The sequence below is a fragment of the Chelonia mydas genome, chromosome 21 (assembly GCF_015237465.2).
Source record: "Chelonia mydas isolate rCheMyd1 chromosome 21, rCheMyd1.pri.v2, whole genome shotgun sequence".
Classification (NCBI taxonomy): Eukaryota; Metazoa; Chordata; order Testudines; family Cheloniidae; genus Chelonia; species Chelonia mydas.
The window spans coordinates 11,754,417-11,776,894 of NC_051261.2; the positions used below are offsets into that span (position 1 = coordinate 11,754,417).

The 22,478-nt window shown below is 51.4% G+C and overlaps 2 protein-coding genes across 2 annotated transcripts; one reads left to right on the forward strand and one right to left on the reverse strand.

Moving 5' to 3' along the window:
• Positions 1 to 1,720: 1,720 nt before the first annotated feature.
• On the reverse strand, positions 1,721 to 6,258 carry CLPS (colipase). Its single transcript, XM_007063488.4, has 3 exons — positions 5,999 to 6,258; positions 4,554 to 4,676; positions 1,721 to 3,771 (listed from the first exon to the last, which is right to left on the reverse strand). Exons 1-3 carry the CDS (start codon positions 6,083 to 6,085, stop codon positions 3,640 to 3,642), a joined length of 342 nt encoding a protein of 113 aa, XP_007063550.3. The 5' UTR covers positions 6,086 to 6,258; the 3' UTR covers positions 1,721 to 3,639.
• A 4,615-nt stretch (positions 6,259 to 10,873) lies between these two features.
• LHFPL5 (LHFPL tetraspan subfamily member 5) lies at positions 10,874 to 21,828 on the forward strand. The gene is made up of 4 exons (XM_007063487.3): positions 10,874 to 11,622; positions 20,011 to 20,247; positions 21,123 to 21,156; positions 21,543 to 21,828. The coding sequence occupies exons 1-3, from the start codon at positions 11,211 to 11,213 to the stop codon at positions 21,137 to 21,139; spliced, it is 666 nt and encodes a 221-aa protein (XP_007063549.1). The 5' UTR covers positions 10,874 to 11,210; the 3' UTR covers positions 21,140 to 21,156; positions 21,543 to 21,828.
• Positions 21,829 to 22,478: the final 650 nt, after the last annotated feature.

Here is a 22,478-nt window from a genome sequence, read left to right on the forward strand (position 1 = left end):
TCAGGGCTCACCCCTGCTAGAAACCGGGGTAAGCGTAAACTGTGATGGCTGGAATCAGGGCAAACCCTCAGGGCAGACCAGGCCTCTACGCCCAGAGTGGTGGGATCTGAGCTTGGGGATATGATGTTTCCAAGCCCATGCTTGAGCATCCACACTGCCTTGTAAAACCGGACGGGTCATTGTTGGACCCGGGTCTCACAGCTTTGCCAACGCGGCCAGACTGCAACGCAGAGCTTCTGACTCGGGTCTGTGGCTCGAGCTGCGTCCATGCTGCAGAAGGGACTTGGGCCTGAGTCACGGTGAGACGCGGGCTCCGACCCACCTCCAGCCGGGTCCTGGGCCCTGAGGCCTACGTGCTGGCTGACCCCAAGGCAGGCCGATTGGTGCATGGATGGAAGCGGGGCTTGGGCTCAACGCTGGGTCACAGCATGGGGTTAGTATGGGGCGTAGACATACGCTGGCCCGAATGCTGAGCAAGGCGGACTGGGGAGAGGCTGTTATGCCTACATGCCAGGCTGCCTGCCCCCCAGCTCCTGGGGCAAATGCAAGGTGCTAGGTCCCACCAGCAAAGCTCTAACTGGCCTAGAGCCCAGCTGCCTCCTGGGCCCCTTCTCCCCCTATTCCCTGCCAAAGGAAGAGGCCTGAGGGGAGGAGGGTCTCCTGCAGAATTTGCTCTCATTTCAAGAACATGGAGAGCCAGCCCTGGCTCTGGGCTGCACCCCTATGTCCTGGCTGCTTGGCATGGACCCAGCTGGCCAATGACAAGTGCCACTCATGCATCAGGAAGGGCAAAGATGGTCACATGCAGGGCTGTAACTGGCAGCCTGGGGGTGGACAGGACACCCGCTGGCCAGTCTGTTGCCCCTAGAGTCTGCAGTATCCCCATAACCTCCCGAGGCAGGTGTGCCCTTGTACGCTGACTGACCACTCACTCAGCACAGAAGGAGCTGCCAGGGAGTGGATGAAGAATAAAATCCACCTGCCATAAGACATGTTGCTCCCAGGAAATTGCACGTGGCACAAGCTGCCTGCACCCCTGGGCCACACGGCCAGGTCCAACCGGGCCTCGAGTAGGAACAAACCACCAGAAGGAAACCACCGTCCACCCACATTGCTAGTGAAAACTTTAGTGCCAAGGGGAATGCGTTCTCCCCCAGATCCCTCTTCCAGCTTTCAAACCCTGTGTCTGCCTGGGGACGCCGGGCACGGTCACCCCAGTAAATCCCAGCCTGGGTGCCCAGATTAGGACTGAGGATCAGGTACAGGCCCGCTCCTGGTAAAAGGAATGAGATTTCACAGATGACTGGTCAGTTCAAGGACACCTGAGAGGCGCTCAGTTACAGCAGAGCAAATACAGGCTAAGCTCTCGTTAGAGCAGTGCAAATAAATAAGCCACAAAAGGAAGGATAGTTTAGAGGTCAGAGCTAACGGGGAGTCAGGAGAGCTGGGCTCTGGGTTCATGGCTCTGACACTGACTTGCTGGGTGCCTCTGTTTCCCCTTGTGTCCCTCTCTTTACACAGTAAACAATATGCAAGAACCACAGGGCATGGTGGGACCCAAATAATCACATTTACTGAAGAGTATACACAACATGCAAAGCCTAGCCACACAGACACATCACTGCTGTGCTCGGATTTTGGAGCCTTCTGAAACATGGGATACAATGAGCACAATAGAGGGCAGACAACCTATCTAAAGGGGTACCGCCCTATTCCTATGCACTACTCCCTTTCTAAAAAAGAAGAAAACCAGGCAAAGCCCCAGTGTGCGCAGAAGTGTGCAGCGCAGAAGTGTGCAGCAGGGGGTGAACTGCTGCTCACGGCCATTGCTAGCGTGACACAACAGAGGAGCAAACAACTCTCACTCCTGACGCTAGATTAACAGCAGTTGTGAAGAGCTTGCACTAAGAAAGCCATTTGCAAGGCACAAGGCTAACAAGTTTTATTTGTCCTACAAAACCCAGGGACTCTGCCCGCTATTGGCCCCTTATCTATTAACTGTTTACACATGATTACGGATTATGTACACATGCAGAGAGCTCTCGGGTAACACCACTTAGGAGGTGGCGTCACTAGAGGGGGTCAGAAAATGGGGGGTTTCCCTGCAGAAAAATTTGACTTTTGGAGAGAAAGAAAAATCGAAGTCTGAAGTATTTTGGCTGAAAACCAAAATGGTTCAATTCTGAAAGGCTGCTGCGGTGCCTCATGGGAATTGTAGTTTGGGTGCCTCATGCTCCCATTCACCGCTGTAGACCAGGCTCCCTGGTTGGACTCAGTTTTCCACAATGCACCCTGATCTCCTCTCAGGGGGAGGAAAGGCAGTGCATTGTGGGAGTTGCGTGGCCAGGGTGTATCCTGGGAGATGAGTTCTGGCTGGAGAGCAAAAGAAAGCTGCTAGTTGAATGATTTCAGTGATGGACTCAATCGGAGGTAATTGCAATCTGCCCTGTGTAGTCCACAGGGAGAATGACCGGCTGAGTTAACCAGCTACAGTACTGCCCGCAGTTCTATGCCCAGCACGAATACTGAGCAAGCATCAGTCTAGGAGATTAATTCACCCCGGACCAGGGCTTTTGCACCACCTGAAGTACCCATTGTGCAGGGGTGGATTTCACCCAGAGAGAGGAAATCCCTCTCCAACCTTGTTCTGCCCAAGGCATGAGCCTTCTTTGAGTTGGTCTGAAGTCCCCTCTACCCTACCTTCCACCCAACCTCTCCCTTCCCACCTGCTACAGGCCCTTTGCTCTCTCTATCTTGGTCCCTGGAACAGATCCTGGCCTAGCTACCTCTGCGTTAACTAGAGGAGATGGGGAACAATGCCTGATCTCACATTACCCCAGGAGAAGAAACGTTTTACTGGAAAGTCCAACAAGAACGCCTTTCCCCCCGCCCATCCCCAGCCAGATCGGTTAGGGTGACATGGATGGGCACAAGAGTTGCTGCAGTCCCATGGAGAAGCCGGGCAGTTCTTGCAGAAAGAGAGACAATGATGTAATCAGTGGGAAGTCAGGGCCAAGGCTGGGTGAGGTTGGCACAGCTTATGAACAATGGGATTCAGGAGGGGGCACCAGGAAGGGGACTGCAGCCCCTTTTGCAAAGTGTCAGCCTAAGATACAGTGCGCAGGTAGTTATTTTTTAGGGCTGGGGGAGAGACAATAATTGCTCTTGGAGGGTATTGAACTGATGCGTTCTTGTTTCACCCAGGGTGTTCTGAATTGTCAGACCCAGCACAGAGGGACGCCCGATAATCAAATGTCATTCAGGATCCCTGTGCATTACTCCAGCAGAGCAGAGTGTAGGTGTGTGGGCGTGTGGTGTGGATCGGTGTGGCGGGACGGGTGCAGGTGTTGGTGACAGCAAGAGGGATCAGTGTGTGGGCTGGGTGGAAAGGGGTCTGGGGACAACGAGCCAGGTATCTGCATGGTGTGGAGTGAGAGGTGCAGAGAAAGGAGAATGGGAAGAGGTGCCTGGTGTAGACAGTAGATATGGTGGAGAGGAGGGGTGCATGCATGGGAAGGGGTGATGGCTGTGGGGCGCGGGCGTGGGAAGGGGGTGACGGCTGCGGGGCACGGGCGTGGGAAGGGAGTGACGGCTGTGGGACGCAGGCGTGGGAACATTTCCTACGCCATTACTCCACTTTTACTTGGACAAGCTCCTAGGATCCTGGCAGATGCCGTAGTTGGTGTTGGTGATGGATCCCACGATGCTCTTATCAGCCTCGCAGGTTAAGCCATTCTCACAGGGACACTTGTAGTAAACCCCATAGATGCTCTGCAGGGGACACAAAGGTCTGGGTCATAGTACGGCACACTGCAGCATGCCCAGCGCCGCCTCCGGTCTACCAGCAAGGCCTCAGCAAAGCAGTCTGTTGCCTAGCAGGCTGTTACTTTGATACTCCCTGTATTGACCCGGAGGTGGTATTACCCTGTCCCGTACCCTTTGTCCGTCCAGGATCAGGCCTTCCTGTGCGATCGGACAGCACAGCCTGGAAACAAATCATCAGCCTCACCTGCCAGAGGCAGCTAAATGGAAAGCCCTAGAATTGCCCAGTCTTTGAGTGGGGTGTTAGGAAAGTCCCGCAGAGGGGCTGCTGGTCTCCATCACCAGGTAAGCTCCTGCCAAGAGAGCAAGGAGCAAGTAAGCCATGCAGCCTTCCTTCAGAAAGCAGCTGTTACTAGAGGGGGGATGAGGGCTACCTTGGAGAGGAGGTGTCCCCAGAGTGGGAGGGACCTGCCTTGAAAATCCAGCCCTAGCTGCATGGAAGGTGTTGAGGGCACCCAAGATTTTTAGAGGGGGTGGCACAAGGAGGAAGAGCACTAGGGACTATCGGCAGGTCACAGAAAAGGGGCCACAAAGGTTCAAGTGTTTGGACTGGGATCCCCGAGCTGCTGGGGCTTTGCCCCTCCCCATTGTTGTTACCCACAAACAATTTGCAAACGTGGGTCTCTATCAGCTGCCTGCACATCCGGGTCTCAGCTGCTTTACCCGCCGCTTAAGGAGGAAGGACAAGGCACATCTGTGGGAGCATGAGCCAGAGCTAACGTGCCACGTACCTTGGGGGAACACTCCTGATTCTCGGCTGCTCGGTTCGCACAACGAGCCAGGCTTAACATGTCAGTCCTGTGGCAACAGCTGCTTTTGCACTGAGCACTTTGCAGACACAGCTCCCCATTGTCCTGGAAGGAAAGCACAGTGAGAGCCGACGCATGGACCCCCAAGGGCCCCAGAGCTAAGGTCAGTCTCCCTGTGCCTCTTCCTATCACAGACGGGGAGCCACACCTTGCAGCTGCCCTCTGTCACATGCACGCCGGGCATGTCTCCGCTGGCAGAGAACAGAAGTCCTCTGGTGGTTTCTTATGAGTATATCTCGGTGCGGAGCGTGTATTTATAGGCACGCACACACCGCGTGGAACTTTATGGGCGCGCACACACACACACACACACACACACACACACACACACACACAGTCTAAATGAAGTTTTATTTCATCCAATTCACTACAGGCCAAATCCTGAAGTTTTTCTTCAGTTCTGACTTAAGTAAGACACCCAGGGAGGTCAATGGGAGTTTGCCCTGAATAAATCATGCGTAAGGATAGCAGAATCCACCCCCAAAAGTGAGTCCATTGTGCACGCTTGCACACACACACAATCTGCCATTGCCAGCTAAGGGTAAAACACTATTTCACAGTCGGGATGTGCCCAGGAAGCTGCGTGTCCCGTCCCCAGTGTCCTAGTCCGAGAATCTGACATTTCCCCCTCTTCACCCTGAATCCCACAAAGGCCCTGGCTGTGGTTTCCAGGGCTTGGTTCGGGTTACACATTCTGACTGGCTCCATCACCTTTTATGTCCCAAGCCCAATGAATTGGCTTGTGGTTAAGGCAATGTGTGGCAACTTCCATATGGCTAAAGCCCTGGACCGGGACACCAGAAACCTCTATTCTGGCTCTGTTCCTGGCTCTGCCATAAGCTTCCTTTTTGGCCATGATGCGTAGTAATGGCCTGATATTCAGAGTTGCTGAGCTCCTTCCCCACCCCTTGGCTTCAATGGGAGATAGGATTGCTTGACACTGCTGCAAAGCAGGCCATTAATCGCTCTGTGCCTCAGTTTCCCCATCTGTAAAATGGAGAGAATGATAATTCCCTGCCCCATGGGGAGTGGGGCAGTTAGAATTAATCCATCCGGGGTTTGTGAGTCATTCCCCTATGAGTATGGGGAAGGGACACAGAAATGCTCATGAAGTCATTAGAATGAAGGAAATAAATTGAAATGAACTACTAAGCTGCAACAGATGCCTTTGAAAACCTCTCTCCTCCAGCACAGGAAATTCCCAAGGAATCTGACTGAACACAGAAAGGAAGCCAAGGGATATTCTGAGCCAGAGCCTGCAAATCCACCGGGCAGCTAATTCCCCTCCACTCCAAGAGACTTCCCCTCCCTGGAGAGCACATGGGATCGGGCCCACGCAAACTCTGCATTTTCCAGCCTCCTCTTACCAAATTGAAGATGAGGCCTCGCTCGTTAGAAAACGACCGGGCTGAGGCGAGGGAGAGCAGCAGCAGCAGGAGCAGGGCGCTCGCCATCTGGCCTGAGGGCAGCCAAAGAACCCGTCTGGGGCTTTCAGGGCAGGAATAGGTGCGCAGCAGTGTCCCAGAGCTATAAAGCAGGTCTGCCACCACGTCACCAGCCTTCTCCCAATCAGATAAGCACACCTCCCTCTGTTGTTAAGGCCAAACCAGCCCACGAATTCTCTCATGGTCTGAAATATTGAAGGTGGAAATAGAAGAGAAGAATCAAGAGTAACAAAGGCAGGCCCCAGTCCTGCAGTCTTTTTGCAGGCAATCTTAACCCGAATTTGCCTGTGTAGTTCACCGCCCCCATTTGGTAAAGCCTCCTTATACCGTACAAGGACTTAGAGCCTGTTACTGAAGTCCTTGCTTGGGCACAAAACCCACTAAAGTTAATGGGAGTTTTGCCACAGTGGGGCGTGCAGGATCAGAGCATTTCTCTGCTGTTATCTTATCCTCGAGGTTCCTGTACCAGCTAAGAAGCACTCGGTTTGTTCTGGGTTCTTTCTAATCATTCTCAAAGGCTCTGGAGATTATTCAGTGCACCTGCATGTCCTTCACAGGCTATGTCAGCAAGCTCATGGCAAGCACAAAGCGGGGAATGATCTCACCCTGTTGGGTTCTGATGAGCCAGCACTGCTCTGTCTGGGAGCTGAGAATGCAGAGAACCAATGAAAATCATCTCACTGAACCAGGACCATCAGTACAGACAGGGAGCCCACCCCATGACAACACATTTTGGTTTATGAACAAAGGGAATTAAAAGAAAGATTTGGCTAGGGAATTAAGTTTCCTTTTCCTAGTTAGACTCGCCATTGTAATTATTTTTGTTTGAATTTAAGCAAGGACCTTCTGCTCTAGCCATGATCCAAATATTGGAATATTTGGGGGAAATTTGGCAAATTTTTCCGATGACAAAGGGAAAATCTTTCGTTAACAGCATCAGAAGCTGGGCATATCTCCATCAAACAGATCTTTGTACAGCTGGGTTTTGTTGTTGTTTTTTAACAGAGAGATCAAGAAATTAAATCTACTACATGGAAATAGGAGATCAGATTTTCCAGGATTGGCACTTAAGATCTCCAAAGCCCAAGCTTTTGGGGGAGTCATGGCTTTGATCCAGCCCTTGATATATATATGGAATTTGGACGTAGAGTTCAGATCAGGGCCCACCTCCATATATTTACATTCTTTAAGTCATTCCACAGGGAGCATTACATTTTCCAGACTTCCACTTTCATATTCACTGGCATGAGAAAGAAGGCAAGTGAGCTAAGCAAAACATACACATAAGTGATCAAGCCACGCTTGCTCCATAGCCTGAAGAAATAGGCAAAGGGCCCACATGAGATAATAAAAATAGAACCCAAAGGTTTCACCAGAAAAGAGACAATTTAACATCACAGAATGATTTCCAGGTGCTACCATTTCTATCCAATGAGTCCTCCTCTGAAAGGTGGGAATGCTGTCTCGTGGTTAGACCACTGGGAGTCATTGCTTGTGGGTGGTATTCCTGGACTCGAGTCACCTTGGCCCAGTTGTTTAGGCGTAATTAATATTTGTAAAGAGCTCGGAGACTTATGAGATGGTCTGAGTACTTTTGCTGCATTGTCTCTATTTTGCTCTGCAGTTATATCGCAGCTCTCTTCCGAGGACCTTAGTGCGCTTTACCACCAGTAGTGAATTCAGGCCAGGGAGTTAGGGAAGCACTGTTGCCCCATTTTACAGAAGGGGAATCCAAGTCACAAAGAGGTAAAGTGACTTGTACACGGTGACTTTGGTGGCCAAGCTGGGAATAGAATCCAGAACTCCAGGCGCCCGGTCCCATGATCTAAGCACTGGACAATCCTCTCTCCTTTATTAGCTCATTTTAAAGGGATACGATAATAAAATGAAAGTTGATTCTGCTGCTTTGCAAACCTGTATCAGTAAATCTAGTCCACTTAACCACTTCAGTGCCAAACAATGTGCCACAAGGGGGCGAGGAAACTTATTTCTCCAGTAAAACCAGATGCATCTAAAAGAGTGGGCATTCCACTTAGTAGCATCTGAATACAAATTAGCCAGGGCACTGTGACAAAAACCTGTAAACATTCAGCCCACCTTCTCACCTCAGCCAGGCCAGGTGTACCTTGCGCTCCCGTAAAGTGTCCGCTAGAACTCCACAGCGTTACTAATAAATACTTGGCAGCATTGAGCCTCGAGAAGGATCTGGCAAACAGCACCTGTTCTTGGATATATTTGCTTTAAAATATATTTCAGTGACTCAGGTTGACTGGATGATAAAAGGAACCCAGCTCTGGGACCGGCGCAGGTTTCACACCTGTTACACTCCGTCTGCTTTGAACAATGATTAACTCGTTTGCTACCCTTTCAGTTTGCAGCCTTTTTGTTAGCCATCCTGGGCGATAACAGACGGTAAGCAGCAGGTGAGTTTCTCCAGCCCCCCTTTTTATTGTCCTTACTGTTGAAACGGATCTTTAATGGCCCTCAGCTGGGCAGATTGTTACCGGTACCAGTGAAAATTCAGATATAATTTGTTCAATGCACAGCAATCAATTTGAGAAAGAATCACACAAGCAGTAAAAGGATATACAATACGTCTTCTTAATAAGCCTCAGTTCCCCAGGCATAAACCCTCAGGAACTACATTGGCCCTACACAGTATTCTGATTGGCAAACAAAGCAGGTATAGCTACCGGTCCTTAATGGAGACCTCTTCTTCTCTTCTCTTCTCAAGTACTTGGTCTGTCAAATGTCCCCCAGAGCAAGGTTTTGACTACCCTAAGGCCCTCTGGTCCAAAAGTCCCACAAAAATCCCTCATATAGCAGGGTGTTGGCTACCCTGAGACCACATCCTACAGGGTCACAGGCTTCTTAAGATATGAATTGGGGAACTGCCACTGCACATACGATATTATTAGTAATTTTACCCCTCTCTCTCAAAGGAGTCACATGCCCCTGAAATATACCCTCTGGCCGGGCAGCAGCAGTTTGGGTGTGGGAGGGGGCTCAGGGCTGGGGCAGGGGTTTGGGGTGTGGGGCAGTGCTTATATTGAGGGGGGGCTCTTGGAAGCAGTCGGCATGTCCCTGGAGCTCCTAGGCGGAGGGGTCGGGGACTCTGCATACTGCCCCTGCCTGCAGGCACCGTCCCCGCAGCTCCCATTGGCTGTGGTTCCTGGCCAATGGGAGCTGCGGAGCAAGTGCTTGTGGCTGGAGCAGTGCGTGGAGCCCCCCTGGCATTCCCTCCTGCTAGGAGCTGCACGGACATGCTGGTCGGAGCCAGGTAGGGAGCCTGCCAGCCCCGCCAACCCGCCCCCCCAACACCAGCTGGGGGCCCAGGCTGCGCACCGCTGCCTCCCCCCCATCCCCCAGCACCGGCAAGGGTCCTGGGCCACATGCCGCTGCCTGCCTCCCCCCAAAGACTAGCAGGATTCCTAGGCCACCCTCCCACCACCTCTGGACTGCACCCCCCAGAGCACCTGTGCGTGCCCCCCCCCAGTGCAACTTTTAGTTAGTGGTATATAGTACAAGTTATGGACAGGTCACGGGCCTTGCTCTGCCCCTGGTGTTAGCCACAGAGCAGGGTTAGATGAGACAGGCACGTATCCTGCCTCCGCCATTTGCCGTGGCCTGTGAAGTGCTAGCACCACTGAGGCTAGGGCAAGGGGGGGGGGGAAGATTTCCCCCCGAATCGCCAGCATAGATACAGCTACGTAAGGAGCAGCTAGGCTGAGTAAGAAGGAGAAAACTCACTGGCGTTGCCTGCATTGTATCTGATCTGCGAATCAACAGGACTTCCCCATCTGGGATGGTCAATCCAGCACTTTCACCAGAATTAAAACATAAAAACACCGGTGCTGGAACTAGGGGGGCTGCCACCCCCCCCCCGGGCTTGAAGTGGTTTCCATCATGTCCAGGGTTTACAGTTTAGTTGTAAACTCACGAAAGCTGATGCTCAAATAAATTGGTTAGTCTCTAAGGTGCCACAAGTCCTCCTTTTCTTTTTGCGAATACAGACTAACACGGCTGTTACTCTGAAACCAGTTTAGTTCAGTGGCTCTCAGCACCCCCACTATACAGATTGTACCAGCCCCCCTGTATAAAAAGGGTGCTTCTCTGTAGGGCTAAATGAACCATTAACTTCAATGGAGCTGCCGTGATTTCCCCCCCACTGAAGACCCGGCCCTATAACCACGCTGTCCTTCCCCCCACAAGCCCCAGAGCTGGTTGGCTGGTTCCCCACCTTTCCTGGCCCTTGTTTTAGGCACAGCCCCCTGCCCCCATCCAGGGGCTAGTCCCTGATTGGTTGCTTGGACCGGGGCGGGGCCCCCAGCTGATGTGCAGTGGATGATGGACAGAGGAAGAGCGTGTCTGGGAGGTGGGGGCTTGGCTGCGGGGGGGGGGGCCGCAGGCACCTGGGGGTAGGAGGGGGCAGGGCCATGCGCCATGGCTCCTTGGCTTGTTCTCACCCTAGATCTCTCCATCCAGCCCCCCACCCCCACCCGCGGGCTTACAAGGGCGCGATCGGAGGGGAGGGGGCGCCAGTGACGGGCAGGGCTCCCCCCAGGGCAGCTGCCCCCCACCCCAGGGCGAGGATCCGCCGCCCCCTGCCCCTTTGCGCAGGCCGGGCCGGGCGGCTCCCCGGCGGGAGCTCTCCGCGGTGCTGAATCGCGCTCCCGGAGCGCAGCGCGCAGGAGGCGCCGGGCCGGGGGCGCGGGGCGCGCAGGGGCCCCGGGGAGGCGCAGGGGGCCGAGCCCGCTGCCGGGGGACGAAGGGGGCGGGCGCGGGGGCGGAGGCAGCGGCGCCGGGAGACACGGGGCTGGCAGGGGCTGGGAGGAAGCGGCTGGTCCCCCGGGAGCGCAGCTGGGAGCCGGGCCGCCCATCGCCGGCCGGAGAGGGAGCACTGGGGCTGGAGCCGAGAATCTGGACACGGAGCTTGCTCGCCAGAGCTGGGCCCTGAACACGGGGCTGTGGGCCCAGAGCCGCCCCCTGGGTCGGGGGGTGCAGGTGCAGGGCACCCTCCCCCCTCACTGACTTCCCTGGGCGCCCAGCAGGAGGCAGCCCCCCCAGCCAGGGAGCCCCCGGCCCCACGCGCCCAGCCCTGGGCCAGCCCAGAAGCAGCCCACCCAGCCGCGCCATGGGGAAGATGCTGCCAGCCCAGGAAGCAGCCCGGATCTATCACACCAACTACGTCCGGAACGCCCGGGCCATGGGGGTGCTGTGGGCGCTCTTCACCCTCTGCTTCGCCATCGTCATGGTGGTGAGCTTCATCCAACCCTACTGGATCGGCGACAGCATCGACACCCCCCAGGCCGGCTACTTCGGCCTCTTCTCCTACTGCATTGGCAACGCCCTGACCGGCGAGCTCATCTGCAAGGGCAGCCCCCTGGACTTTGGCACCATCCCCTCCAGTGCCTTCAAAACGGCCATGTTCTTCGTGGGCATCTCCACCTTCCTCATCATTGGCTGCATCCTCTGCTTCAGCCTGTTCTTCTTCTGCAATTCAGCCACCGTCTACAACATCTGTGCCTGGATGCAGCTGGCGGCAGGTGAGTAGCTCCAGGGGGTACAGCCCAACCCCGTCCGTCCCAGGGGCAAAAATGCACCCGTGGCTGAGGGCCACCTCCTTACTGTTTGTGTTACCATAGCCTCTGCAGGGCCCATCTGAGATCAGGACATTCCCAGAGCTGGGGGAAGCAATATAAAAGGCTGGCAACTGCAGACCGAACAGAGAAACTTACTCTGTATTTTTTCTTCTACAATTTGGGTCAATTTAATGCTGGTGAAAGGAGCCAGAGGGACAGAATTAGAACCTGATCTCCTCCCGGGCCACAAAACAGGCCCGTTCAGGTATCTGAGATCCCCATCTACCTTTGTGCCTCATTCCTGCCCTGGTAGGTGACGTCCCAGAGGAAGAAGGTAGTTTATAGTCTTCCTGAGCCACACACTCATGGGGGTCTCTGCTGAGACTGCCAGTAATAATAGTAATACCTAGCTCTTCCAGGGCACTTTTCATCAGTGGATCTCAAAGTGCTTCGCAAAGGAGGTCATTAGCATCACCCCTATTTTACAAATGGGGAAACCGAGGCACAGACCAGTGGTGTGACTTGCCCCAAGTCACCCAGCAGGCCCGTGCCAGAGCCAGGTCGCCGGAGTTCCAGTTCAGTGCTCCATCTGCTAGGCCACATTACCAGTAAAGGTGCCATTTAGGGCCAAATGTGAGAGTGGTTTTGCAACATGGAAACCAGGCCCTCGGGAAGTGAGCTCAGACCTGTCGGACTCATTGCACCTAGGTAAGCCATGCTCTTGCTGGTGCAGTAGCTGCACTTGCTGACGCACGAAGGGGAGAACTGCTCAGTCAGAGCCATGTTCCCTCTAAACATTTAGCTGGATCTAGCTTTACTTTAGGCAGATATAAAGGGCCACATTCGAATACTTTACTCATCATGAGAAGCCCCATCCTACATGAACTCCCCTATTGATTGCAGCGGGGCCTCCCCTGGAGCGGGGGGGAATTTTCCACTAGCCCCTTCTGCCCAAAGTTTAGTTCTGTAAGGTAGGAACCAGCTCAGAGAAACATCAGCTTGCAAGGCCAGGCCAGTTCTGGACTGAAAGATGCTGGGTGAAGCAAACATGCATGCGTGCGGTTTTCCTGCGCTACTTAGAGCGGAAGGACAAAATCCTTTCCAGTTAAACAAACAGGTGAGAAAGCCAGGAACGAATGTGGGTCTGAGGCCCAGAGCACCCGCCTCTCTCACTGCCCCCTCTGCCATTGGAGGAGGGGTGGTTCCCTGTCTCTAAAACTCATGCCCTGTAATTGGTTCCTGACTTGCAGAGAACAAATGAGGAGCATGAGTTAAAATGGGACACGAGGTCAAGGTTTGCCATATTAGCACAGACTGTTAGTCAATTAAGCCTCTCCACCCTCTGCAGAAGCCAGTAGGTGATGCTTTAGAGGCATATGAAGCAAAGCCCATAGGCACCCAGCAAGAAGTGCAGTTCTGTGCAGGGCAGGGAAATTCCCTCCCAACTGCTATGGCAGGCACCTGATGCTCTGAGGTATGGGACTTGATTGGCTTGCGGTAAGGCAAGCATTATTGGACATAAAATTATCCACCTAATGAACTCAGGTTGCAGCCACTACAGGCCAAGCAGATGCCAGGTCAGGGAGCTGACAAGCATGAGCAGACTAATATGGCGAGGCAATTTACAGCCACTGTTGGTCAGTGCTCCTTTTGTTTACCCAGCACATCAGAAAGTAGGGCACGCATCTTACCGTAACGCTTGGGACAGAAGGGTAACAACTTTCCAGGCTACACAACCCATTCAGCTTAGCCTGGGGTTTACTGGGTGGAACTGACATTAATTAAACCCTGCCAGTGATGCTAGTCCTCAGAGGCAAGGGGCATGGTGAAGGCTGTGTGCTTTCCCTGTTGCAGTGAGAAGCTGCTGAAATCCAATCCCATCATCCCCAGCCTCCTGAAATATTGATGTCAAAGAGGAAGGCAGCATCCTGTTCCAGTTCCTGCTTGGCTCAGCAGGCGGGGAGCCTTGCTGGTGGTGAAAATGCCACGGAGATAGAGAAAGTCGGGCCAGCTTCAGCGCTGGTGGAAAGGCCCTGCAGGCAATGGAACTGCAGCAGGGCAGACTTTAGCCCTTAAGGTATCAGCTAATTCCAACTGGTCTAAAGGAAACAAACTCAAAGATTAAGATAAGAGGCTTGGAAGCAGTTCAAAAGTCCAAGGAACCTGAATAACCAAAGGTTTCCCGCCCCAGAGGATTTGAGTAGCAATTTCTTATATCTTTGCTTCTGCTGTTAACATGACACAAGGGGAAACAATGCAGCACATGGGAAGGAACTTGGTTTTCTAAAGAAAGCAGTGAAGTCTTAGTCCTTTCTCCCCATCTTTTCCCTTTGGAGGCAGACAGATCAGAGAGGGAAGGGTTAGGAGCTGTGCTCTGTTCAGGTGACACGTGGCTTTTAAACAGATTAATAATAGAGAGAAACATGGCGAGAGAGTTCAATCTCCTTAATAAAATAAAGCCTTTATCTGATTAGGGTAAAGGAGGGCTTGGGATATGACTGACAGCCAGCCACCTTCCTCTTACGTCCATCAAAGATGAAATATGGAGGCTAAAAGCTATTACCTGCCCATGCTAGTTAAGGTAGAACAAATAGACAGAGGACAGCCAGGCTGGGAGGCCCTGGCTTTTAACTCCCTCTGAGAAGCGCTAGGGCATTAGTGTGCTGGAGCTGGGGGCACTGATGGAGGATTTGGGTTTGGACATTGGAAATCCCATGGTGAAGGAAGGGTTTCAGGCTGTGCATGATCTGGCTGCTAGCAAATGGACAATGCAACCTGCCCCAGAGAGGCAGCAGCCCTGCAGCCAGGCCTGTGCTTTCCTAGGGAACACATGTTTCAAACACACCGCCAGATTTCCTTCCTGCGGGGATGGCGGGGGGGTGGGGGTGGGGTATGTCTTTAGACAAAGGCAACCAAACTCATCCATGCCAAGGAAGCCATGATATTGTCCAGTCCAACCCACACCACCCTCGCCCTGGCCTGTGCTGAACTGTTCTTGAGAGTCGATATGTTTAGGGCTTTGCCCACTCTAGTTTTCAATACTGCAAACCATGCGGCTGCACCAAGTCGCCCGGTAGACTGTTCTGTGGCCGCAGAGACTCTTATATTCCTGGTACAAAAGGAGGTCACAGAGGCCCCGGCCGCTGGGCAAGCAGACCGCGAGAGACGCCCGGTGCTGAGGAGATCACAACGGAAGTAGACCAGACAAAGGGAGCATGACTATCCCCATTTTACAGATAGCAAACTGAGGCACACAGAGATTAAGGCCAAGATTTTCAGAAGTGATGAGTGGTTTTAGGTGCCCAACATGAGACACTTTTAAGGGGTCCGGTTGTCAGAGGGTGGGGGGCTCTGCACTTACTGAAAACCAGGGTCTTTTTTAGATGTCTCAGGTTAGGCACCCAAATGAACTGGGCAGTTATGACAATATTGGGCTACGTGATTTGCCCAAGGCACATAGGCAGTCTTTTGGCAGGATGGGAATTGAACTGAGATCGCCCGAGTGCTTTAACCACACAGCCATCCTTCCATCTCACACGGTCTTAGTTTTCCTGAAACATACACCTGCCTCCAAGCCACCTCAGCCTTTCAGCAGCCTCTGTCGTCCCTGTTGACTGAGTCACAATCTGGGTCTAGCAGTCCAGTAGCCGCCAGTCTAACCTGCAGTCCTAGCTCCGCTGATCAGCCCTGGAGGCATGGCTGGCCGGCCTCATGTCAGGGGCTCTCCCCGCCTGCAGCAGATTGTGCTAGCACCATGGACAGAGCCTGTAGCTTCTCTCTGATTTCTCTATCACATCTCAAAGCTGGTGGGGGGCGTGGAAGGGACGCCAGCGGTGATAAAAGGCTCGAGTGGCAGCTGATGGGCTGAGAGGAAGGATTGTCTGGGTTAAAGCTGAGACTCGGGCGATGCGGGTTCAATTCTGTGACTCTGCCACAGACTCTAATGGTTTGTTGACACTGAGGGTTTCAACCAGGCCAGTGAGGGGTTGTGTCACCCTCGCCCTGCAACTCTGGGTGCCTTAAATGGTATTCTGCTGTGGCTCACAGCCCTGACACCATCAGCCAGCCCAGTAATTCAATGTTGATAAGTGCAAAGTAATGCACAGTGGAAAACATAATCCCTACTGTACATACAGAATGTTGGGGTCTAAATTAGCTATTACCACTCAAGAGATCTTGGAATCGTCGTGGATTATTCTCTGAAAACATCTGCTCAGTGTGCAGCAGCAGTCAAAAAAGCTAACAGAAGGTTAGGAGACGTTAGGAAAGTGATTGATAATAAGACAGTAAATATCATCATGGCACTTAAATCCATAGTACGCCCACATCTTGAATACTGCATGGAGTTTTAGTCACCCCATCTCAAAAAAGATATATTCGAATTGGAAAAGGTACAGAGCAGGGCAACAAAAATGATTAGGGGTATGGAATAATTTCTGTATAAGGAGATATTTAAAAGACTGGGACCGTTCAGCTTGGAAAAGAGACAGCTGAGGCTGGGGATAGGATAGCGGTCTATAAAACCATGACTGGTGCGGAGAAAGTGACTAGGGAAGTGTTATTTACCCATTCGCAGAACACATGAACCAGGAGTCACCCAATGAAATTATAGGCAACAGGTTTAAAACAAACATAAGGAAGTACTTCACACAACGCACAGTCAACCTGTGGAACTCATTGCCAGGGGACATTGTGACAACCAAAAGTATAAACTGGGTTCAAAACAGAATTAGATAAGTTTATGGAGGATAGGTCAATCATGGCTATTAGCCAAGATGGTCAGGTATGCAACCCGGTGCTCTGGGTGTCCCTGAGCCTCTGAGTGCCAGAACCTGGGACTGAACAATGGATCACTTGCTAAGTGCCCTGTTCTGTTTAGGCCCTTTGAAACATCTGGCATTGGCTGCTGTCAGAGACAGGACGCTGGGCCAGATGGACAATTGGTCTTATGGCCGTTCTTACATTCAGACTGAGCAGGCACCAGGCAGCTAGTTATTTTAGGTGCAGGTGGAGCAGGGGCATAAAGGGTGAGGTGGAGCCTCTATTTTATTTGTATCAGGATCACATCTCAGCCCAAGATGTAGGTATTCCTTTAAAGCTTCCCCGCCCGTCCCCCTCCTCCTCCACACCGAGCTGCAGGGGAAGGTAATTAAGTGTACCGGAAGGCACAGCTTCTAAATGAAGAGAGATGGCTTATGGAGAGCCAGTAAGATGCACAAATGCCCTTACTACTGTCCTCCCCCCAAGCCTTTGAAAAAACCCTCAGCAAACCGTTGCCAGGCAGCAGCTATCCACCGTCCTGAGAATGTTCTCTGGCCTACAGTGATCTCAGTGACAGAGAGACATGGAGGCTTCAGGGAAGGGGTGTGTGTGTGTGTAGGGGGGGGCAACCGCAGCATCTTTACACCACTGAATAGCAAGAGGGATGGATGGTGCTGCTGCTAACCTGCTGTCACCTGATGCATCAGAATTTAAACAGCATATCAAAGTACAATAACCACGAGCGCACAGCGACTTCAGGGAACCATTAGCTGCGTGTCACCGGAGAGAGGGCGTGTGCCATGGAGAGAAATAGTTTCTCAGTCCAGAGCTCTTGGCCCAGGAACATTCCTGTAGCGTACGAGGGAAGTGCATGTTTCTCGCAGAAGGATGTGCATTGAAGTTATATAGGATGTGGATTTGCAATGGATAGAACATTTGCACTTTAGGCTGCCCTTGTGCTAGATATTGTATAAACATATTGGCCCCGACCCAGAGAGTTGGGGGGGGGGGGGGTGAGGGAGAGGGAGGGTGAAGAGCAGTGAAGTCTCTTTCAATCTGCTCAGAAAGTTGCTTTGTAAAGCTTTTGGTGTGAGCTGTATGTGGACATTTTGAAGAACTCATTGCAGTGGTATTTGTATTAGGGTAGCTTAGGAGCTCCAAATCAACCATTGTGTTAGGCACACACATCTGAAAAGAGAATCCCTGCTCGGAATCTGAAATGCCTACAACGCCTATTGGTTAATTTAACCATGGCAAGGCCCTTATTACGTCCTCATGTGGGCAACTGGCCAATACCTTTGGCCAAACGTGACAGTCCCTGTCTCACATAATAGTAACAAGCCTTTGCTGCCTGTCAGGCCAAGCTGGCGTGGCCCCGCTCTTGGTTGGATAGCATTTCCCGGTTTGTTTGTGCAAAGCCCCGGAGCAGAGGAGACAGTTGTATGGGATGGGGACATAGGGGACAGAAAGAGCCCCTGGCATAGGGGGAAGGGCAGAGGGAATGGCAGGGAGCCCCTGAAATAGACACAGATAGGAGGGTGGCACACAAGGAACTAATGGGGAAGAATACAAGGAGTCCTTCATGTGGGCACTGAGGTCAGCATCCCCACTACCCGCCTTTCCTCTCAAAATATTCATCACTTGATGCCAGGAGCCCACACACGGTGCTAGGCATCATACAAACATTAGTATGAAAAATTAAACTCCACAACTCCCCCCAACCACTTCTTTACAATCAGCCAGTGGCAAACTGGGACTAGGACCCCAGGCATCCTCCTCTGAGGGCTAGCACCCAAGAGTCACCTGTAATGACTCTTCAGAGAGTCTAGACCGTACTCAGCAGCCAAAGCCCCTTTGTGACTTCGGCAGATGAGCTACCCGGCCGAAAAGGAAAATGAAGCCACTGCTGCATTTGCTCTAGTTAGCAGCAGGAACGGTGTCTTACAGTGCAGACATGGCACACAAGCGAAAGCAGCTCAGGACCAGGAACGGATCAGACCACTGGGTCGCGTACACTCCCAGCGATAGGCTAACTGTTTACAAAAGGAGTTGACCACGGGGGATTCCAAGTGAACCCATTTCAAAATTAACCTGGGGGTCAATCCCTTGGGCTGCAATAAAATACACCTAGACCGAGGTTAGCCCAACACTGGTTAAACAAAGGGTAAGACAAGTTCCTCCAGCCCAAACAAGTCCACTGAAAATCTCTTTTAAGCCATTAGGAGGGGACAATTCCTAGGGAGGGAGATGGTGCCTTTGACAGGATGCTGTTGCATATTCATGCTGGAATGGAAGGGCGTTGCCAAGGCGACCAAGTTACTGGGAGGTTTTGCAGCAGCCTTTCCTGTCGCAAAGAGCGTTGTGCTCCTGGCCTCACGGGTTTGGTACCGGTCTGACTGTGTGGGTAACCAAAATAGTTACACTGGGACAACCCCAACTGCGGATAGTTACACTGCTAGAAAGGTAGTTTGCACTACTGTAGCTTATTCGCCTCCCGCTGTGGAAATAAACGACACCTGGATATTGCTATAACTTCATGCACACGGGGGTGTGGGGTGGATGTTGTACCCCTTTAACGGTACTGTTCTAGCTGCACTTGGGTAACTTTTCTCTTTAGAGCCGCCCTTGCTCCCATATAACTAGGCTTCAGGAAAGTGAGATCACATCAACACCGTGCACTGGATGCAAAACAACAATTGCCGGGCGTTACGCCACTTGCTCGAGGACTAAAATTCATCGTGAGGCGCTTTTGATTCTCTCTCTTCCTACCTCAGTGCCTCACTTCTCCGACTGGAAGGATAAATACCCACCTGAGTGGAGCACTTTGAGGTTTACAATAGAAAAGTGCAACCTGGTTATTATGGGAAGATGGTTTGGGGGGAGGAACTAATCAGATTGGTCGGTAAGAGTCTGAACTACCTGTAGCTGCCTGAGTTGGAGACCAGAGCTAAACCATTTTAATAAACTCATCATTTAGCACAATTCAGCCTTTGAGGGTGGGTCTGGTATTGATGCTAGAATGTAGAAACAGCTTTGTAGGGTATTTTTCAGCCAAGAAACTGCTTTACAGAGGCAACTTTCCTCTCCATTTCACCAGCCGTGGAGAATAAGGCACAGAGCAGTCGAAAGGGATGTGCTGTAGTTTATTCAGCAGCGAGCTGTTCTGTGATGTCCATTTAGCCCACAGCTCGCTCTTGGAGCTGGTGGTTCGTAGTCATGGGCACGTAACAGACAGTGCTGGTTCTATTCCGAGCCGGATCCTGCGCCGTCAACAGCAGTGGCTCTGCCGTTAGTGTCCAGGAGCACAGCCTGAGGTGCTGCGTGATGCTAACGGATGATTAGGTTCCAGGAGAAGAGGCTCACAGAAGATCCACTTTGAGCTGTGAACGGTTACGCTCCATTTTGCACAAGCACTCGCTGAACCTTCGTGGAAAGGGGAGTGGGCACAATGACTTCATTAAAAAAAAAAAATGATGAATTAAGATCTAGGAATCTTTTTGGGTGACGCTTTCCACCCAGCTCCCGTCAAGGTGGCAGTGCACTAGCCCCCGTGCAACTGGTGCTCACGTCCTGTGTTTTTCCCCCCTGCAGCGGCCGGCCTAATGATAGGTTGCCTGATCTACCCGGATGGTTGGGATTCCAATGAAGTGAAGCGCATGTGCGGGGACAAAACTGACAAATACACACTAGGGGCGTGCACCGTGCGCTGGGCCTTCATCCTCTGCATTATTGGGATCCTCGACGCCCTCATCCTCTCCTTCCTGGCCTTTGTTCTAGGGAACCGGCAAGATAACCTCCTCCCAGACGATTTCAAAGTAGAAAATAAAGGTAATGGCCTCACTTTGTTCTCTCCCCCGCTCGCCTATTAGAGGGTACATCAAAACCCCTGAATGGTCACTGCCACCTATAAAGCCTGCAGCCATGCCCATCGGGCCCAGATACCATGATAGGTGTGAATTATAGTGACTTGGAAAGTGTAGAGATGGGAAATAAAGGGGAAGGGATATTCAAGAACAAGGAGATCAGGTAGGTTCTACAGTACAGGCCGGGTCAGGCTTCTGCCCACTCATTGTGGCTACCTGGCTAATTGCTTTCTAGAAATTAGTACTTTCCCACCATTAACAGGCTCCAGGCCAATCAGGTAGGAGAAGGCAGACGTTACCCAGACATGGCAACTGACACCACCAAAGAGACTAGACCAGGAATGGCAGAGAAAGTCAATTCATTTCATCCAGGGAAGAAATTGGTTACAAGGATCCTAAGACTTGTATTTCATCTCAGTAGTGGAGAGATTGCTATCCCATTTCACAAACCAGGTGGTGTATGTTAAAAGCACTTGGTAATGGATTAGTATCCAGCACTATCCATCCTGCAAACAGCATTTGGTTTCTGAAGCACATGGGCATCATGTATTAATTAAACAAATGTTAAGGGAAACCTCAGGCAGGGGCTAGTCCATTTCCACACCTATTAAATGAATGCAAGGAGACTGCATCATTAAGTAGACACTGTATGAGGTTGGTCCACAATCAGTATGCAGCAGGGCATGAGACACAGCCTTCTCACTCATTAGCCACCTCAATGAGGTCACCTTTTCCCTTAACACATGAAACTGATACAACTTTTGAAGACAGTTGCTCCTGTTCTTTCCCTCCGTTACACTCCCACTCACCCTAGTGTAAAGACAGCTCTTTGTTTTACAGAGGAGGGCCATGAATGAAGAAGCTGAACACCACAGTAAGTAATCCTATTTGAAATTACTGCTAAACTTGTTCCAAGTATAAGTATATTTGGCAGGATTCCTGAAAGATTACTGGTAATTTTGGTTTCAGAGTAGCAGCCGTGTTAGTCTGTATCCGCAAAAAGAAAAAGGAGGACTTGTGGCACCTTAGAGACTAACCAATTTATTTGAGCATAAGCTTTCGTGAGCTACAGCTCACTTCATCGGATGCATTTCAAGACCCTGTATTCCCATTGCTTCTAGTTATATCATCTTTGCTTTAGTACCTTATGGCACTAAAGCAGCAATAACTTACTGCACACAATGGGATTTAAAAACCCTTATGTTGATCTATTTTAGAATGCAACAAAACTGTAATTTAACCTTTTCCTTCTCTTTCCAGGGACATCTAGAGCCCCACCAGGTAACTACCAGAAACGTGATGCTTTTCTTATAGGTCATTTTGAAGGAACTCTATTCTCCCTACAAATTTCTTGAAAAGATTCCATGCAAGGGGCTGCTGGAAACTCGACCCCCTCACAGTGTTTATTTGGAGGGAGGGACCCAATCAATTACAGAAGGGGGAGTAGGAGGGAGGAGCCAGTGTGTGCTTTAGCTACTTACAGTCACATTTTGTACTGGCTTGTTGCAAGAAAATATTGCAGAATAAAAGGCAAAGCTGCAGTGTTTTGATGTTGTGCTAGTGTCCTTGGAAAACTTACTTCTTACCTGGCTGCTTCTCCTGCAATCTTGAGTATTGTTCTACAAGAGAAACCATTCAACACCCAAATTCCAACAAAAACTCAACGGGCTTTTTCCTATGAAGCTGCCCCTTGAAATTACCCATAAGAGGAGACACAAACAAAGCCACAGTCCAGTTAGTAACATAATTCAGCAAGAAACTGGATTAATGTGCAGCGAAAGATTGGCCTTAGGACTCAACTGGCTCCACAACCTCTCACCATACTGAGCAACATTAAAGGCAAAGCATGATAAAGCCTCTTTTCTGGCACAAATGTGCTGGGCTCCAGCATGATATAGCAGGCAATTCAGAGAATATATCACAAGAGCAGATGGTGTCACTCAAAATCAGCTCAATTCACCCTATCACTGCATTGTTGGAACCACTTGCATAACTTGATTTAGTTACCAGTTCATGTCACACTGTGAACACCCACTTGCAGCAGTCTTCTGCATATTCACATTCTGCAGATTGCCCAGGACTGTGATCTCTTCTGATCTGGGGATCTTAAAGACAACACTGCCAGCTCTAAATCCAAAACTGACAAAGCAAAGTTGAACTTAAGGTTTGTTTCCTTACAGCTGCTAGAAATCAGGT